General features: G+C 50.2%; 2 protein-coding genes, 1 long non-coding RNA gene and 3 other non-coding genes across 7 annotated transcripts in view; 2 read left to right on the forward strand and 4 right to left on the reverse strand.

Annotated features, from left to right (window-relative positions):
- ST6GALNAC2 (ST6 N-acetylgalactosaminide alpha-2,6-sialyltransferase 2) overlaps positions 1 to 7,231 on the forward strand; it is a 21,092-nt gene extending 13,861 nt beyond the window's left edge. The window contains exons 5-10 of one of the 2 annotated variants that reach the window (XM_008011656.3): positions 82 to 220; positions 2,205 to 2,308; positions 4,082 to 4,165; positions 5,352 to 5,451; positions 6,307 to 6,425; positions 6,578 to 6,674. In XM_008011656.3, coding sequence (XP_008009847.1) covers positions 82 to 220; positions 2,205 to 2,308; positions 4,082 to 4,165; positions 5,352 to 5,451; positions 6,307 to 6,425; positions 6,578 to 6,647 — 616 coding nt within the window. In that variant the 3' untranslated portion in view covers positions 6,648 to 6,674. Of the gene's footprint in view, positions 1 to 81; positions 221 to 2,204; positions 2,309 to 4,081; positions 4,166 to 5,351; positions 5,452 to 6,306; positions 6,426 to 6,577 lie in introns of both variants that reach the window. The other variant, XM_008011657.3, reaches the window with a different exon arrangement.
- On the forward strand, positions 3,146 to 4,089 carry LOC140708667 (testis-specific serine/proline-rich protein). The gene has a single exon (XM_073004997.1). The coding sequence runs from the start codon at positions 3,227 to 3,229 to the stop codon at positions 4,079 to 4,081; it is 855 nt and encodes a 284-aa protein (XP_072861098.1). The 5' UTR covers positions 3,146 to 3,226; the 3' UTR covers positions 4,082 to 4,089.
- On the reverse strand, positions 6,124 to 14,753 carry LOC103242995 (uncharacterized). The gene is made up of 5 exons (XR_500941.3): positions 14,641 to 14,753; positions 13,902 to 14,127; positions 13,470 to 13,568; positions 10,995 to 11,109; positions 6,124 to 9,639 (listed from the first exon to the last, which is right to left on the reverse strand). It is a non-coding gene; the product is annotated as an uncharacterized lncRNA (long non-coding RNA).
- LOC119622216 (small nucleolar RNA R38) lies at positions 10,688 to 10,758 on the reverse strand. Its single transcript, XR_005238887.1, has one exon. It is a non-coding gene; the product is annotated as a small nucleolar RNA R38 (small nucleolar RNA).
- Positions 11,208 to 11,291, reverse strand: LOC119622217 (small nucleolar RNA R38). The gene has a single exon (XR_005238888.1). It is a non-coding gene; the product is annotated as a small nucleolar RNA R38 (small nucleolar RNA).
- Positions 13,645 to 13,722, reverse strand: LOC119622215 (small nucleolar RNA R38). The gene has a single exon (XR_005238886.1). It is a non-coding gene; the product is annotated as a small nucleolar RNA R38 (small nucleolar RNA).
- Positions 14,754 to 16,733: the final 1,980 nt, after the last annotated feature.

A 16,733-nucleotide genomic window follows, 5' to 3' on the forward strand; every position in this document is an offset into this window, starting at 1 on the left:
GCCAGGCAGAACCGTGGAGATGGAAGCAGAACAGACAGCCTGGTGTAACCACAGACACTGACAGGCTTCTGTGCTGACCAGACTCAATGGAGCTGTGATCAAAGGCTTCGAGCGCGATGTGGGCACCAAGACTTCCTTCTATGGTTTCACTGTGAACACGATGAAGAACTCCCTTGTCTCCTACTGGAACCTGGGCTTCACCTCCGTGCCACAAGGACAGGTGAGGCCTCTGGCAGGCATGCCATTATAGTTAACAATGGCACCACTGTTCCTGGAGTCCCCTCAGTGGGGGCCACAGGGCTCACACACCCTGGTCCAGTGGGTGCAGAGGGTGTGCTAGGACTCTGGATACACAAGATGGCCACTGAAGATGAGGGGGGTCTGGTCCCGGACTCCCCGCGGATTCAGGCGGCACAGGACTCCTCTGCAGCATGGGACATGAATGGTTAGCATGTACCGAATGCTTACGACTTGCCAGGCACTTTACAGAGACCGTGCAACCCATGGTTTCACTGCTGAGGGGATAAAAGCCTGGCACCTTTCATTCAGTGAGTCAGCGGTAGGGTCAGGATTTGAACCCAGAGTACCCCCCACCTTGAGAGTTGGCATTCTTTGGGGAGCTCAGCCTGTCCTAGCGATTCCCAGGGGAAGGGGATTTATGGAGTTCCTCCTCTGTTCCTAGCATGTTACAGGGCACACACACGGTCACCACAGCAGCCCTGAGTGGGACCCTTGTCCCCAATTCCAGATGACAAAGCAGAGATGCTGAGAGGTTCAGGAACGTGTCCAAGGTCACCCAGCTGGAACCATCTAGATCTAGGCCCCTCTGACCCCAGCCCTGGCGTTGTTTTCATTTCCCCACATTGGCCCCTGGAAGAATGTGGTGTGGCCTCTCAAAATCTCACAATAGCCCTGTATAGGAAACTGAGGGTCAGAGACACTGAGGGACATGCACCAGGTGGCAGCCAGTGCGTGGGAGCCAGCATCTGGCCCTACCTGCTGGCCTCCGGGTTCCTCCACCCACACCCAGGGGCCATAACTCAAAGCTTCCCTCCTCAGGTGCTGTGGGTGCCACATGCAGGGTTGGGGGATCCCAGGAAAAGGGAATCTGCGGTGCTGGAGGAAGCTGAACTGGGTTTCTAGAAGCTTCTTCCCCTGACCAGGGGCTTAAGGAGTGTCCTACCATAGTGTCTATGCCACACTGAGTCCTCACACTAGAACCTCTCTTCTGTGAAGTGGAACAAAATGGAGCAGCTTTAGACTTTTTGTTTTTGTTTTTGCTTTGAGATGGAGTCTCCCTCTGTCACCCAGGCTGGAGTGCAATGGTGTGATCTCAGCTCGCTGCAACCTCTGGCTCCTGGGTTCAAGTGATTCTCCTGCCTCAGCCTCTCAACAAGCTGGGATTAAAGGCACGCACCACCACGCCTGGCTAATTTTTATATTTTTAGTGGAGACAGGGTTTCACCATATTGGCCAGGCTGGTCTTGAACTCCTGACCTCACATGATCTGTCCGCCTCGGCCTCCCCAAATTGTTGGGATCATAGGCGTGAGCCACTGCGCCCGGCCTCAGTTTCGGTGTAGCCACAGTACACGTATGAGTTATCTATTACCGTGTAACAGATGACCTCAAAACTTGGTGACTTTAAACAACAAACATTATCTTGTGGTTTCAATGGGTCAGGAATTTGGGGGCAGCTTAGTGGAAGGTTTTGGCTCAGATGACGGAGATGATGGGCTGCATCATCTGAGACCCAAAGGCTTGACTGGGGCTGACATCAAGGCGGCGTCTCACAGGCCCTTGCCACTTGGGCCCCCCTGTAGGCTGAGTGTCCTCACGACATGGCAGCTAACTTCATCCAGAGTGAGTGATCTGAGAACGTAAAGGAAGCCACAGCACCTTTTATGACCTAGTCTCTAAGCCACGCACCATCACTTTCCTTTTTATGAGAAAAATCCTGTGCATGAGTCGCTAAGTCTAGCCCATACTCCAGGGGAAGGCAATTGGGTGCCACCTCCTGAAGGAGCATTAGAGGATTTGCAGGCCTACATTGAAACCAGTACCGTACCTCTGGGAGGGAATGAAATGTATTTAAGGGAAATTCTCCGGTCGGCTCAACGGGCAAGGTTGGGTGGAGGGCTGTCCACACGGAGGAGCTAAGCATGGCCTGGTTCCCCTCTGGGCTCACTGTCTCTATTCTGACAGGACCTGCAGTATATCTTCATCCCCTCAGACATCCGCGACTATGTGATGCTGAGATCGGCCATTCTGGGTGTGCCTGTCCCTGAGGGCCCAGATAAAGGGGACAGGTGAGCAGCCAGGCCATGGTGGTGTGGGGCGTGGTGGAGCGGCAGGGGCGCTATGGTTGTCTCCTTTTTGCTCCCAGGGCCCATCATGGGGTAAGAGGAGGTGGGTGAAGGGCAGCAAGAAAAGCCCAAAGAATTCAATCATCCCCAATTATTCATGTAACTCAGCACTGGAAAATTCTACTTTCTGTCCACCCCTGGAAAGCACAGGTGACCCTCCGGGTTCCCAGTAGCCCTCTGGGGTGGTGGGCTCAGGGCGGGAGAGGCCACTTTTCTGAATGGGACGAGCAGGTCTGGCTCCTCGGCTTCAGGCTGTGCTCTCCCTGCCCAGCCCGGCTGCCCCCGGCCACTCCAGGTCACAAACTGGGCAGGGTCTGCTGTCCCATTGAGCACACTGTGCTGGAAGCCAGTCGGGGCCAGTTTGTGCCACTCCTCCTGGTGGGCATCCGTCCCAGGGTCATGCCTGTGACATGGGAGAGCAGACTCAAGGCCCAGCATCCTGAGAGGCGGAAACAATGGGCCCTTTGTCTTCTTTCCCACCTTCCTGCACAGCAGGCCTGTGTCCAGCTCTCTTGAGCCACCACCTGACCCTCATCTGAACCTCCTCCCGGCGGTTCTGAGATAATTTCTTGTCCCTGAGATCAGGTCCCTAAAAATCAACACCACTGCTGTGGCCCAGACAACCAGCCCTCCTATCTCTGGGGTCTCCCTGAGGACATCTCGCCCACCCCCACACAGCGGCTTTATAGGCGGTCCTTACGGGTTAAGGGCTTTAAAGCCAAGCCCACCCCGCCCCCCGCCCTGATGATTACCCAACAATTGCTTCCACTGCTGGTCTGAGCTGGGCTTTGTGACACGCTGGGCTTGGGCTCTTGGGGCTGCCTCAGAGACATCGGCTGGACCTAAGCCTCCCCAACACCAATGAGCTCCCCTTCCCACACCCCTAATCCGTCCCCTACCCAGTCTCCCTCCCAGTCCCATTCCAATAGCATTGTCACCCCTCCAGGCCAGCAGCCTCACGAGAGCTCAGCCCCTTCCCCCACTCGGGGCTCTTCCTCCCGGCCCCCCTCCCACCCTCCCACCCCAAGTGCCTCACAGCCGTCTTCCCGGATTTCCTCCCTGAACCCCAGTCCTCAGGTCCAACACGTGCCCCGCGGGGCCGCCCAATCCCCCACCCCACCCACCTCCAAATCTCCCTCCCAGTCTGGTTTCAAATCCCTCTCTCGAAACCCTTCCCTAACCCCCACTGTGCCCCCCAAGTCCTTCTACAGCCCTGCCCCCTCATCTTCCTATATCGGGCCAATTCAGAACATCCCATCCTATATCACCCCCTATGTGCCCCACTTTCTGAAGGAGCCCCCCTTTTTCCAGCCCCCCACAGCACCACTTCCCCAAAACCCATGCTTTGCCTGTCCTTCTCCCTGCCCTGCCCGGAAGCCACCACCCCCTCCTGACTCGCTCTACTTACCTCTCCTTCCCCCGCCCCCCCACCACCCCCAGTTTCACTGCCCCTTCCCAACTCCCCCCGGTCTGTTCATGCCCCCCTCCTCTCTCTCCTACACCCCACCCGTGGAGGTCCTGGTGAGCGGGAAGCCACATGTGGTCCCCACCGTGCTGCCTGCCACCTTCTACACCCCCTTCTCCCGCTACTACTCCCAGCCCCGCTCCTACCGCTCAGGGTACCGCGGCTACTCTGGCACCCTGACCCTCCCCTCCATCTCCCCCTTGCAATACGACGGCTCTGGGCACTCTGTCCACTTCTATCATGGGTCCTAGGCCGCACACTTATTTCGGACCAGAAGCTTCTGCCAGTAAATTCAAGCTGCTACATCCGGACTTCATCAGCTACCTGACAGAAAGGTACGGAGTGGGGTGCCTGAAGAACAGCGTCTCCTTCCTTCCCCCTTTTACATACCCACCCCACATCCAGGCAGAGCCCTCCCACGAGCCCCACGCACTGACCAATAACCAGAGCTCCACTATCCCGAGTGCTGTGTGCAAAGCACTGTCACTTCATTTACTGTTTTATTTAGCACCTTGATAGAGGGAGTGTGATATGTCAGTCCCCAGGAAATGGACAGGAAACTCAGGATAACTCAAGGTGTATTTACTACGGCCTGCTCACAAAGGCAGACTGGGAGTTGGGGGCCATAACGTGCACAGCAGCAGTGGGGCTGTCAGCAGCAGGCCATCAGAATCTTCAGACCCAAACACACCGACACAAGGTGCAGGGAGGGACCCAGGCAACAGCCTCCACCCCTCCCCTCCCTTCCTCCTGCCAGGAGTTCTCAATATGGATGTGCATATGGCCCTTGTCCAGGGTTGTCGAAAGGGTGGTGAGGGCAAGTGCCATCAGTGGGTAGAGGCCAGGGATGCTGCTGAACGTCCCCGTTTAGCAACAAAGAAGCACCTGGCCCCAAGTGTCAACAGCACTGAGACCGAGAAACCCTGCTGTGGACCAGAGGCTCGAATCCCAGGGCAGGGAGCTGTTGGAGAGGGGTGAGTGGATCTGGGGAGGTAAATGAAGCCCCTCCAACTAGTCCCATGCTACAGAGGAAGACAGGCTCAGAGAAGTCAGGTGATCGGCCTAGCACAGCTTGATGTCAACTCAGGCCTGAGGGCAGAGCCGGTGGTCACACCCCGGCCTCACTCTTGGACTATGTGGGTCCAGTCACAGGGTCTGAGCTCCCTGTCCCTCACATGTGATTTCTACTTAATCAAGATGTGGGGTAGAGAGACACCGCAGTTTCAGGCTAAATAAATAAACAGGCCACCTATGCCCTTGGCAGTGTGGTTACTTAGTAGCTTGGGGTGAAAACAGGCTGTTGCCGAAAGGGGGAAGGATTTCACCTGTGGTTCCTCTTTCTCACCCCCCACCTTACCTAAGGTCTCAAAGATCTTTGCATTTAGTCCGCTTGGACCAAATAAAGAACTGATAGGAGTAGAAGGCCCTGAGTTTTTGAAGTTTTCCCACCTATCTGAATGTGTAGTTGTGAAGTGTGATGATACAACCATCAAGTGAGTTGAAACGTCTTTTTGCTTCCAGGTTCTTGAAATCAAAGTTGATTAACACCAATTTTGGAGACTTATATATGCCTAGTACCGGGGCTCTCATGCTGCTGACAGCTTTGCATACTTGTGACCAGGTAAGAGGCCTTCTCTTCCAGAAGCCCATGCCAGCAGAACACAGAACAGAACCCTACAGGATTCCCTGATATCCCTTACCCTCGGACCTGGGACTCTTGGCCTCTGTTCACGGAATCCCCAGCTCCAAGAGTGCTGCCGGTGCTGCCCACTTCCTTGCCCACCACCCAGGGCCCTTTGAAGGGCAGGCAGGTCCTGGACCAGCCTTGACTTGGCTCCTGACATCTTCCCCAGGCTTCCTTCTTTCGCTCTTCTCCAAGGCAGCCACTCAATATGGTATTTAAGGCTCAAATCATTAAACTGCCCTTGTGAAAGCCAATCTCCTCAACACACTGGGCTGAATAAGGACATTCTTTTATGGGGACATCCCAGAGCGGGGGTGGGGCAGCAGGTTTAGCCTCCCACACACAAACACACAAATACTTGGAAAGCACCTAAGAGTCACTCCCGATGGGATGCGGCCCATGTGAACCTCGTGGAGGCAGGGGCCAAGCAGCAGCTTTCAGGGAGAGGCCATGGACCACGTTGAGCTGCTACGGAGAGCTGGAGGCCAAACGCCAATCCACGACTCAGGCCTGTATCTTTTTCCTTTTTTCTTTTTTGAGACAGGGTCTCAACTCTGTCGCTGAGGCTTAAGTGCAGTGGTGTGATGATCCCCAAGTAGCTGGGATCACAGGCAGGTACCGCCACGTCCAGCCCATTTTTTTTTTTTTAACTTTTTGTAGAGATGAGGTCTCACCATGTTCCCCAGGCTGGTCTCAAACTTCCAAGCTCAAGTGATCCTCCCACCTCAGCTTCCCAGCGTTGGGATTACAGGCGTGAGCCACCATACCGGGCCTTTTCCTATTTTAATGCAGGAGTGTCTTGACTGCAGTCCCCAATTAGGATGGGGAGAGAGTAGTAATGGGCTTTTGCATCCACCCTCGAGTTCCAAACCCAGCTCTGGCAATCACCAGCTATGCAACGTGGGGACACAGTGAGTCACCCCTGAATCCATCTCGCCACTTGCTAAGTGGGAATAAGCCCTAGACCATTATCCTCACCTCAGCAGGGGGACACCTTTCTAAACTTATGTCACTTCACACTAGATGCTCAACGAATACTAATCCAATGACTATCCTTGCCCAGGTCAGTGCCTATGGATTCATCACAAGCAACTACTGGAAATTTTCCGACCACTATTTCGAACGAAAAATGAAGCCATTGATATTCTATGCAAACCACGATCTGTCCCTGGAAGCTGCCCTGTGGAGAGACCTGCACAAGGCTGGCATCCTTCGGCTGTACCAGCGCTGACCCCAAGGCACTGAACCCTTTGCTTCTTCAAGACTTGCGGCCCTTATCCTCTCAAGTGGCCAAAAGCTTTTTTCTTAACTTTTCAATCTTCACCTTCCTTTCTTTCCAACAGAGGGCACTGGGGTGAATTCACGACTATCATCGAGGTCTGTTCAATGCAGGACACCCCAGCTTGTCCTTGGCTCATCCAAGAAAACTCTATGCATCTCAAACAACACATCTCAATCTTGGCCAAGGGAAAATGGACTGCTTTGCTGGATTTGCACTGAGCAACTTTAGGAAATGTCGGTGGAGTGTTCACCAAGATCAAACAGCAGTACAGGTGAAAGGCAAACACACAAGCTCCAGCCCAAATCCTCCTGGTGGCGCATTCTACCCCAGAGGCTAAAGTGATTCAAGGACTCCAGGACACCTCTTAAGAGCCTTTCTAAGAACATGATAGGCTTACTTCTGCTCCATAATAAAGTGGGAGAAAAAAGAATGTAACTTAAGACTAGATAACTGTGTACATGATGGACCATTTTCTTTTTTTTGGCTGGGTAGAGAAATCATACAAAATGCAGGGTGTTCAGCATGGAGATCACTCTCAGAACACTGGGAGGGTCTGGCACTCGATGGGGGTTAATTGCTTGGCAGCCTGCCTGCCACTGAGGGAAGTACCATTAGAGACATATCCCCACCAGGTAATACACCCTCATCCTCGTATCTTGGCTTCGGTAAATTTGAACTTAGCTGACAGTAGTTTCCTGATTTTATTGTGAGTGGCTTTAAAGAAAGTCTCATCCAAGTTATCACACAGCACTTAACCCAGCCCTGGGATTTATTGTCTTTATGACTAAATGGCTCTGCACAGTCTGAGACGCTTCAGTGTGCAAGGCAGCAGCGGAGGGGAGGTCTTCACAGGGACAGCTGGCAAGAGACTTCCCAAGGCACATCAATCATGTTGGTCAATTTAGGGCACGGTCTGGTTCTGTAGCTTTGAAAGGCTGATTCCATTAGCACACTTTACAAGAGGGATGGGGATTAACTCAGTCACCAGAAACGAAATACCACTTCAGAAATTCAGAGACCTCTGAGGAACAGAACAGACGTTTGGGCTTTAATTGCTAAAGCAGCTACCTACTTGGGGAAACCATGGCATTCTGCTGCCTGGACAGCAGGAATTAAGATTTCAGAGTTGCTGGCACCAGAACAGAGCCTCTCAGCTCGCTTCACCTTGGCAACCTTAAACAGTCCCTCTTTGGTCTCCATGATAGCAGTACGTTCCTTTGGATAGAATACTTAGTTTGGAAAGAATGTAGTCAAATGTGGGATATGTAAGCACCCCTCAACAGTCACAATCTATCCTAGTATCTTACATAGTGATTTTTTTTTTTTAATTTATTGGACTTATGGTTCCATGTGGCTGGGAAGGCCTCACGATCACAGCGGAAGGTGAAAGCCACGTCTCACATGGCAGCAGGTAAGGGGAAAAAAAGGTAGTGATCTTTTAGTAAAGAAACCTGAGACTGGTAGTGGGCTTGGAGCCAGAGGATCGCTTGAGTCCAGGAGTTCGAGACCAGCCAGGGTAACAAATTGAGACCCCCAACTTTAAAATTAAAAAACAAAAGAAAAAATAGCTGGGTGTGGTGGCTCACACCTATAATCCTAGCACTTGGGGAGGCCAAGGCGGGTGGATTGCCTGAGCTCAGAAGTTCGAGACCAACCTGGGCAACATGGTTGAAACCCTGTCTCTACTAAAACATAAAAAATTAGCCAGGTGTGGTGGCATGCACCTGTAGTCTCAGTTACTCCAGAGGCTGAGGCACAAGAATTGCTTGAACCTGGGAGGTAGAGGTTGCAAAGATCATGCCACTGCACTCCCAGCCTGGGTGACAGAGCAAGACTGTCTCAAAAACAAAAAACAAACAAACAAAAAAAATTTGTCTCAAAAAAATGAAAAAAATTTAAATTAAAAAAAAAAAAAAAAGGTTGGGCATGGTGGCTCATGCGTGTAATCTCAGCACTTTGGGAGGCTGAGGCAGGAAGATCACGAGGTCAGGAGATAGAGACCATCCTGGCCAACATGGTGAAATCCCGTCTCTATAAGAAGGTATGCACCTGTAGTCTCAGCACTCAGGAGGCTGAGCCAAAAGAATTGCTTGAACTTGACAGGTGGAGGCTGCAGTGAGCTGAGATTACACCACTACACTCCAGCCTGGCGACAGAGTGGAACTCCATTTCAAAAAATAAATAAAATAAACTAAAATTAAAAAGAGCAAAAATATAAAATGTAAAAAAAAAAAAAAAAAAAAAAAAGGAAAAAGGAACCTGACTGCCTTGGTGAGTCAACACTGGATCTCTTCTGACCATTATTTGAAACAAAAAAGGAAACCACTGATATTCTATGCAAAGACCTGTTCCTGGAAGCCACTCTGTGGAGACACCAGGAGAACTTTTCTCAGTCCTTCACTGATTTGAAGTAAAAGTGCTAAAGCAATGTTTGTGGGTGGCAACCCATTAGCAGATCACAAAATCAATGTAGTGGGTAACTGAAAAAGAGAAAACACAAGATGGTATCCTGTGTAACTGGGGTTAAGCGTTACTCTCTGAAACTCACGGCATCAGTTTCCTCTTAGGCTCTTCCAACACAGTATAATCGCGTTCATTTCAGTTTAATCCTTGCAGTCCCATCGATTTGTGAGATTATACCCAGGTCATCCACAGTGGAGGTCTGAAAATGTTCTTAGTTGTACTCTAATTTCACTAACTGCCAAAAGCTTTTCCAGAATAATCTCAGTCACTTCATTCCTTTAAAGATGAAGCCCGAAGAAGGCATGGTGATTACTTTAGAGGAACAATTAGCAGCAGAGGCAGGGCTGTGCTGATCCCATCTGGCATGGCTAGTAGCTAACCTATAAAACAGGAGAATAATTTGAAGTAACAGCCAAGGAAGTGACTCAAAACTGAATGCTATGTAACAACTAATTTGGGAGAAAAAGGCAGTCTAAGAGCACTCATTCTCACCACCAGCAGGCATGTGTGCGTTGGGGGAGCATAACGGGGCACTATCACATCATTTTGGTGCAGGCTGGTGGGGATCCAGGATGACTCATTTTAAGGAGACAGTACCTCTGAGGGAGCAGCTGCTGGTAAGAGGCCAGTAAACTCTGGATATAAATATTTCAAGTCAAATCTTATGGTTTACTTGAGTTCTGTAGCCAAGTCCACTCAGCAGACAATAACCACTTGATAAGTTGCCCTTTTCACTGTTTTACTTGCAGGCTGTAAGCTACTGGGGCCAGTTTTTAGGCTCATTAAATCTAACCCAGAATACAGCTTCTTTGGTGTCCAGCAAAAACACAACCTTAAATACAAAGAGTTTGCACACACCTCCCATTTCAACAGAAAAGAAAGGCAATCTGTGTGCACTTCAAGCCTGGCATTCAAATGGGAACAAAGCCGGGCACCCCACCCTCCGGCACCACTTGGCTTCTTTGTTGCTCACACACCAGTCCTGACATTCAGATAGGATCTAAGCTACAAACTCAGGAGACCTCCCTGGCGTCCTTAACAAAGCACATAGAAACCAAACAGCCGTGGTTTCCCCTAAATGTCAGGACCCTGGAGCAGAGGCAAGGTCAGAGTCATCAAGCATGCTCACTGCCACAAGCTGGCATACATCCTACATTCCACTCTGTTTCTAAGAGCACATTCATTTTCTTGAAATAAGTAACAAACACTTTCATTCCACAATAAGGGCATAAATCAAATCCTGGCTACTTGTGCATTTCCACCACCTCATACAGCCTGTACCCTCAGAGTCATAATCAAGGGACTAGAGAAAGCAGGGCAACCACACACTTGCTTTTCACGTTTTAGAGGAATGATGCTCTCTAGACTGGGCTCTCAGCAGGATATGCTGAGGGGAAAAAGGTGGGGGGGAAACATGGAGCCAAACCCTTAAGCCTCAGAATAGATATTTCCCTCAGTCCAGATTTTCAGACAGGGATAACTAACCATCATAGGCTTGTGGGACTTCTTAGGGATATGAAAGATGTAAAAACAAAGCTTACAAACAGGAAAGCAATCATTTCACTTGTTTCCGGCAAAGCAGTTCAGTTTTGTCTCTTATTGCGGACACCTAGCAACAAAACGCCACTAAAGTCTCCCTGCCCCTTGGCATCCATTGCTTTAAGTCCAGAGCAGGGGAAGCAACAAAGATTACCACTCCCCCAAACCAAGCCTGTTTACCAGTTCGCCTACTTACATGCATCAAAGACATGGCAATTTGGGTCCGGGTCCAGGTCCCGGTTCAGGGCAGCTGCCACAATGTGGCTACTAGAGGATCCTCTTCCGGCCTCGGAAACTGAGGCTCACTGCACCTGGGAAGAAGAGAAATTAAGAAAAAAAACTACTTAAGAAGATACACGCAGAGTAACTCTCAAGTAGCTTAAAATTTCTGTAAGGCAAACTTGGGAAACTGAGTTTCAGATATTCAAAGTCCACACTGAAAGGCCTTTCTTTGCCTTCAGACAGGGATAACTTGACATCATCATGGACTCAGCTCCCCTCAACCTGCTGGCCCACGGCACTAATAGCCACAGCACATGCAAACTTTTTTTTAATCAAATTGTTCACTTCCCTCACGCAAACTCTTTGCAGAGTGACTTTCAGTCACTGAAAGCATGTGACTTTCAGTTTTGTTTTGTTGTTTTTCTTTTTTTGAGACGGAGTCTGGCTCTGTCGCCCAGGCTGGAGTGCAGTGGCCGGATCTCAGCTCACTGCAAGCTCCGCCTCCCAGGTTCACGCCATTCTCCTGCCTCAGCCTCCCGAGTAGCTGGGACTACAGGCGCCCGCCACCTCGCCCGGCTAGTTTTTTTTATTTTTTTTAGTAGAGACGGGGCTTCACCGTGTTAGCCAGGATGGTCTCGATCTCCTGACCTCGTGATCCACCCGTCTCGGCCTCCCAAAGTGCTGGGATTACAGGCTTGAGCCACCGCGCCCGGCCTGTTTTGTTGTTTTTCTTTAAACAGTTTCACTCTTGTTGCCCAGGCTGGAGTGCAATGACCCGATCTCAGTTCACTGCAACCTCCACCTCCTGGGTTCAAGTGATTCTCCTGCCTCAGCCTCCCAAGTAAGCTGGGATTACAAGCATGCACCACCACGCCAGGCCAATTTTGTATTTTTAGTAGAGATGGGGTTTCTCCATGTTGGTCAGGCTGGTCTTGAACCCCTGACCTCAGGTGATCGACTTGCCTCAGCCTCCCAAAGTGCTGGGATTACAAGTGTCAGCCACCGCACCCTCCAGGCTTTCAGTTTTTTAAGACAGAGGATTAGAGATTTGCCCAAGAGCTACTTAAAAATAGCCAGCACTACAATCTCACTATAATAAAATCCTTGCACTAAAAACAGATCAGATCATCTAATTCAAGCTTGTCTAACCCACAGCCTGCATGTGGTTCAGGACGGCTTTGAATGCAGCCCAACACAAATTTGTAAACTTTCTTACAACATCATGAGATTTTTTTTTTTTAGCCCATCAGCCATCATTAGTGTTAGTATATTTTATGTGTGGCCCAAGACAATTCTTCTTCCAATGTGGCACAGGGAAGCCAAAAGATGACACCCCTGATCTAGTTACTACCCATTTGCTCTTGGACTGGCCACATGATTCCCGGACTCCACCCCAGAGCCATTCTCACCCATGCCTGGAGGTGAGGCCCAGCCTAATGTGTGGTATACAGGAGTTTCTCAACCTCAGCTCTACTGACATACTGGGTGGATCAATTATTCCTCATGCAGGCTGTCGTGTGCATTGTAGGGTATTTATTTATTTACAGAGTTTCGCTCTTGTCACCTAGACTGGAGTACAATGGTGCGATCTCAGCTCACCGCAAATTCTGCCTCCTGGGTTCAAGAGATTCTCCTGCCTTAGTCTCCTGAGTAGCTGGGATTATAGGTGCCCACCACCACACTCAGCTAATTTTTGTATTTTTAGTAGAGACAAGGTTTCACCACGTTTGCCAGGCTGGTCTCGAACTCCTGACCTCAGGTGATCCACCCACCTCGGCCTCCCAAAGTGCTGGAATTACAGGCATGAGATAAATATCTAGGCCCGGCCAGGATATTTATTAATAGCAGCATTCACCGGAGGCCAGGAACACCATCCCTCCCCAGTTGAGAATCACTAGTCTAACTCAGTAACTGCTTGTATAACTTTGGGCAAGAGAACTCTCTAAGCCTCACTTTTACTTACTCAACAGCAGAGTGGGGGAAAAAATTTACCTCACATGGGGTTGATATAAGAAATACTATTTATGGCCAGGCGCGGTGGCTCACGCCTGTAATCCCAGCACTTTGCGAGGCTGAGGCAGGCAGATCACCTGAGGTCGGGAGTTCGAGACCAGCCTGACCAACATGGAGAAATCCCCCAGCTACTTGGGAGGGTGAGGCAGGAGACTAGCTTGAACCCAGGAGGTAGAGGTTACTCTGAGTCAGGATTGCACCATCGCACTCCAGCCTGGGCAACAAGAGCAAAACTCTATCTCAAAACAAACAAACAAACAAAAAATACTCGTTGTGAGAGTGCTTGGCAAGGACCCTAGCAAAAGGAATTCCATACTACTTCCATTATCTGGGCAAACATAACCCTGGAAGACCCACACATCCCCAAAACTAACAAACCAATACTTAAAGGGGACCATAAGCATACTCAAGTCTACGAAAGAATTAAAAATCTCACCATTTAAAGAAACTTCATCATGAAGATCCTTACATTTAACACCTTAAGGTGATGGGTTTTCACATGACTGTTTCCAAGGCCACAGCCAACATCTTTAATCTAAAAGAGAAGGATAACAGGCTTCATTCTAACAGAAACCACCTTAAGGTTTATTCTCCAGATCTGTATTAAACGGCTGAGCCTCAGCGAGTCAGACCTCCTCACAAAAGATACCATTTCAGACAGGGATAACTTTAGATCATCCTCAGCTCAGACAATAACAAAGATGCCTAAATCCCAGCGATCCAAAATTCATTTGCCATCCCTGCACGCCCTAATAAGGATCCACGTTGGTTACAGTGACATCTAGTGGCCCCAAATTACACGGGCACAGACCCTACTCATTTTTATCATTAAAATAATCAGTATTCTGAATTCTGAGCAACTTCTTACCATAGCTGGCTTGTATGTCAACATGTATTCTCACACTTGAACTTCAGAATAAAGCAGGACGTGAATGTATGTGATAGCACCATCTGTGCTTTCTCATTTTTGGTGACCACTCAGGCCTTGCCTGAACCCATTCTTACTCATGTTAGGGCTCCATCCATTACTCTGCTCCTTCAACCTGGAGCTCTGCTTTTCACCGTCTCTGCAGATGCCAAACAAAGAAAGGCCTCTGGGGAAGGAAAAAAGGCTCGTTGTTAAAACTACGGCTTTCCAGAAGTTTACAATCCTATTGATTCCCATCTGTAAAGTTAAATATAAACTACCGATCGGGGCCGTCCTCAAGGCACTCCAAGTGGAATCACGTCTTCACACGTTAACACTCCTGATGCTGAATTAAGAACCGCCATCGTCAGAGTTTGCCCGTGCGCGGGCACCGAAGACCCCCGGGCGTGCACGCTCAGCACACGCGCGGCGGAGGCGCACGGGGCTGCCCAGGTTGTCAGGCCCCCCTCCCCCGCAGAAGCCGGCCCTATGACGCCTAGGATGGCCTTGAGCTCTCTCCCTTCACATAACACTTTCTCGCCGTTTGGAAAGCATTTTCTCATCCAGTACTTCTAACCCTCCTAATCACCCTACCAGAAGAAACGAGCTTATCGTCACCACTTCGTCTCTGAGGAAGGGAGGCCAAGTGTGTTAGTGTCGTGTCAAGGAAGACCCCGTTTTCCCACTCAGGCAGCCTTACCATCATCACTAAAGGCCTGAAGCTGCTCGCCGTGCTCAACACCAACGCCAGTGGCCATGACTTCCAGCCACGCGGCCGGTCTCGAAAAGAACGCGAGACCGCGCCTGCGCACAAGTCTTCTCGGCAAGCTCTCTCCGGAACTCTCGCGGTGTTGAGAAAGGGCTGATGGGAAATGTAGTTCAAAACTGCAGTCACTGGGGGCTGGCCGCGTCCTCAGCGCGACCCTGAAGCTGGGGGTAAGATGGTGGCCGCCACCAGGGGCAGTGGAGGGTCGGAGTGGGAAACCAGGCCTATAAAGAACCACGGCTGTCAGAAAACGAAGCTGGAGGTTCACTTCTGCCAGAAAGTCATTGAGCATCAGCACAGGTTGTCCCTGGTCGAGACTGGGGAAGCACAGAAAGTTCGAGGGGCCAGGGACGGATGAGGAAACCGGGGCTTGGCCAAATATCTTTTTTAATTGCTCTGCGGATTTTATTTGGGGGAGGATAGGGGCATTTGAGTGGTTCACTTGGTTAGTGAAGAGGAGAGATTCCAAGGGAATCGTTCAACCTCCCGCTCAGGTGTTAAGATTGGGGCGAGGCCGGTGAGGCCGAGGCGCGGGCGGCAGGGGGCGCTCGAGAGCGACGGGGTTCCGCCACCGCGGCTCCCCGACGGTCCGGGCCGAATGTGCTTTTCATTCCGAGAAGAGAAAAAAAGGCAAGTGTCACGAGTTGAATTACGAAAAGAACGGAGAATGATGTAACACCCACTGTTCTTCTGAGTGTTATTTTTCAGGCAACCACCTTGGCTTCATTTTTTTTTTTGTTTCTGGGTTTTCTTGGTTTGTTTTTGAGACGAGGTTTCACCCTGGCACGCAGGCTGGAGTGCAGTGGTGCAATCATAACTTATTGCAGCCTCAACCTCCCTGGCTCAAGTGATCCTCCCGCCTCAGCCTCCCAAGTGGCCAGGACGACAGGCGAGCACCACCACGCCCAGCTGATTATTTTTATTTTGCAGAGATGAGGTCTCACTGTGTTGCCCGGGTTGGTCTCAAACTCCTGGCCTCAAGCAATCCTCCTGTTTTGGCCTCCCAAAGTGCTGGGATTACAAAGGTGAGCCACTGCGCCCGGTCTGGCTTCATTTTTGAAATAAAAATAAGGCAAAAATGACAACAATCAGGGCCAGAATTTGCACCTATTTGAAAGCTAGTTTAAATTTGCAAGACCAAGAACCTTTTCTCCATTCCAGTCTCCCCATTCTCATCCACCCATTAACAGTGATCTCTGTGGCCTTCAGTGTGGATTATATTGTCCTGCAGATGGTAATATGTTCCAGATACTTATTTTCAAATTACCACATTTGTTTATGTTTACCTCCTTTCATTTGACTGTAAGCTCTTCAAGGGCTTTTTATTTATTTATTTATTTTATTTTATTTATTTTTTTTTTTTTGAGACGGAGTCTTGCTCTGTAGCCCAGGCTGGAGTGCAGTGGCCGGATCTCAGCTCACTGCAAGCTCCGCCTCCCGGGTTTACACCATTCTCCTGCCTCAGCCTCCGGAGTAGCTGGGACTACAGGCGCCCGCCACCTCGCCCGGCTAGTTTTTTTGTGTGTGTGTATTTTTAGTAGAGACGGGGTTTCACCGTGTTAGCCAGGATGGTCTCGATCTCCTGACCTCGTGATTTCTTGGTTTGTTTTTTGAGACGAGGTTTCACCCTGGCACGCAGGCTGGAGTGCAGTGGTGCAATCATAACTTATTGCAGCCTCAACCTCCCTGGCTCAAGTGATCCTCCCGCCTCAGCCTCCCAAGTGGCCAGGACGACAGGTCTCGGCCTCCCAAAGTGCTGGGATTACAGGCTTGAGCCACCGCGCCCGGCAAGGGCTTTTTATTTTAATTTTTTTTTTATTATTATTTTTTGAGACGGAGTTTTGCTCTTGTTGCCCAGGCTGGAATGCAATGGCGCAATCTCAGCTGACCACAACCTCCGCCTCCCAAGTTCAAGTGATTCTCCTGCTTCAGCCTCCCAAGTAGCTGGGATTACAGGCATGCGCCACCACGCCCAGCTAATCTTGTATTTTTAGTAGAGACAGCGTTTCTCCATTTAGGCTGGTCTC

The sequence above is a fragment of the Chlorocebus sabaeus genome, chromosome 16, assembly GCF_047675955.1.
Source record: "Chlorocebus sabaeus isolate Y175 chromosome 16, mChlSab1.0.hap1, whole genome shotgun sequence".
Classification (NCBI taxonomy): domain Eukaryota; kingdom Metazoa; phylum Chordata; class Mammalia; order Primates; family Cercopithecidae; genus Chlorocebus; species Chlorocebus sabaeus.

Bases quoted from the DNA above. Each gene is read 5' to 3' on its own strand.
- LOC140708667 (XM_073004997.1), top strand. From the start codon at position 3,227: ATGAGCTCCCCTTCCCACACCCCTAATCCGTCCCCTACCCAGTCTCCC.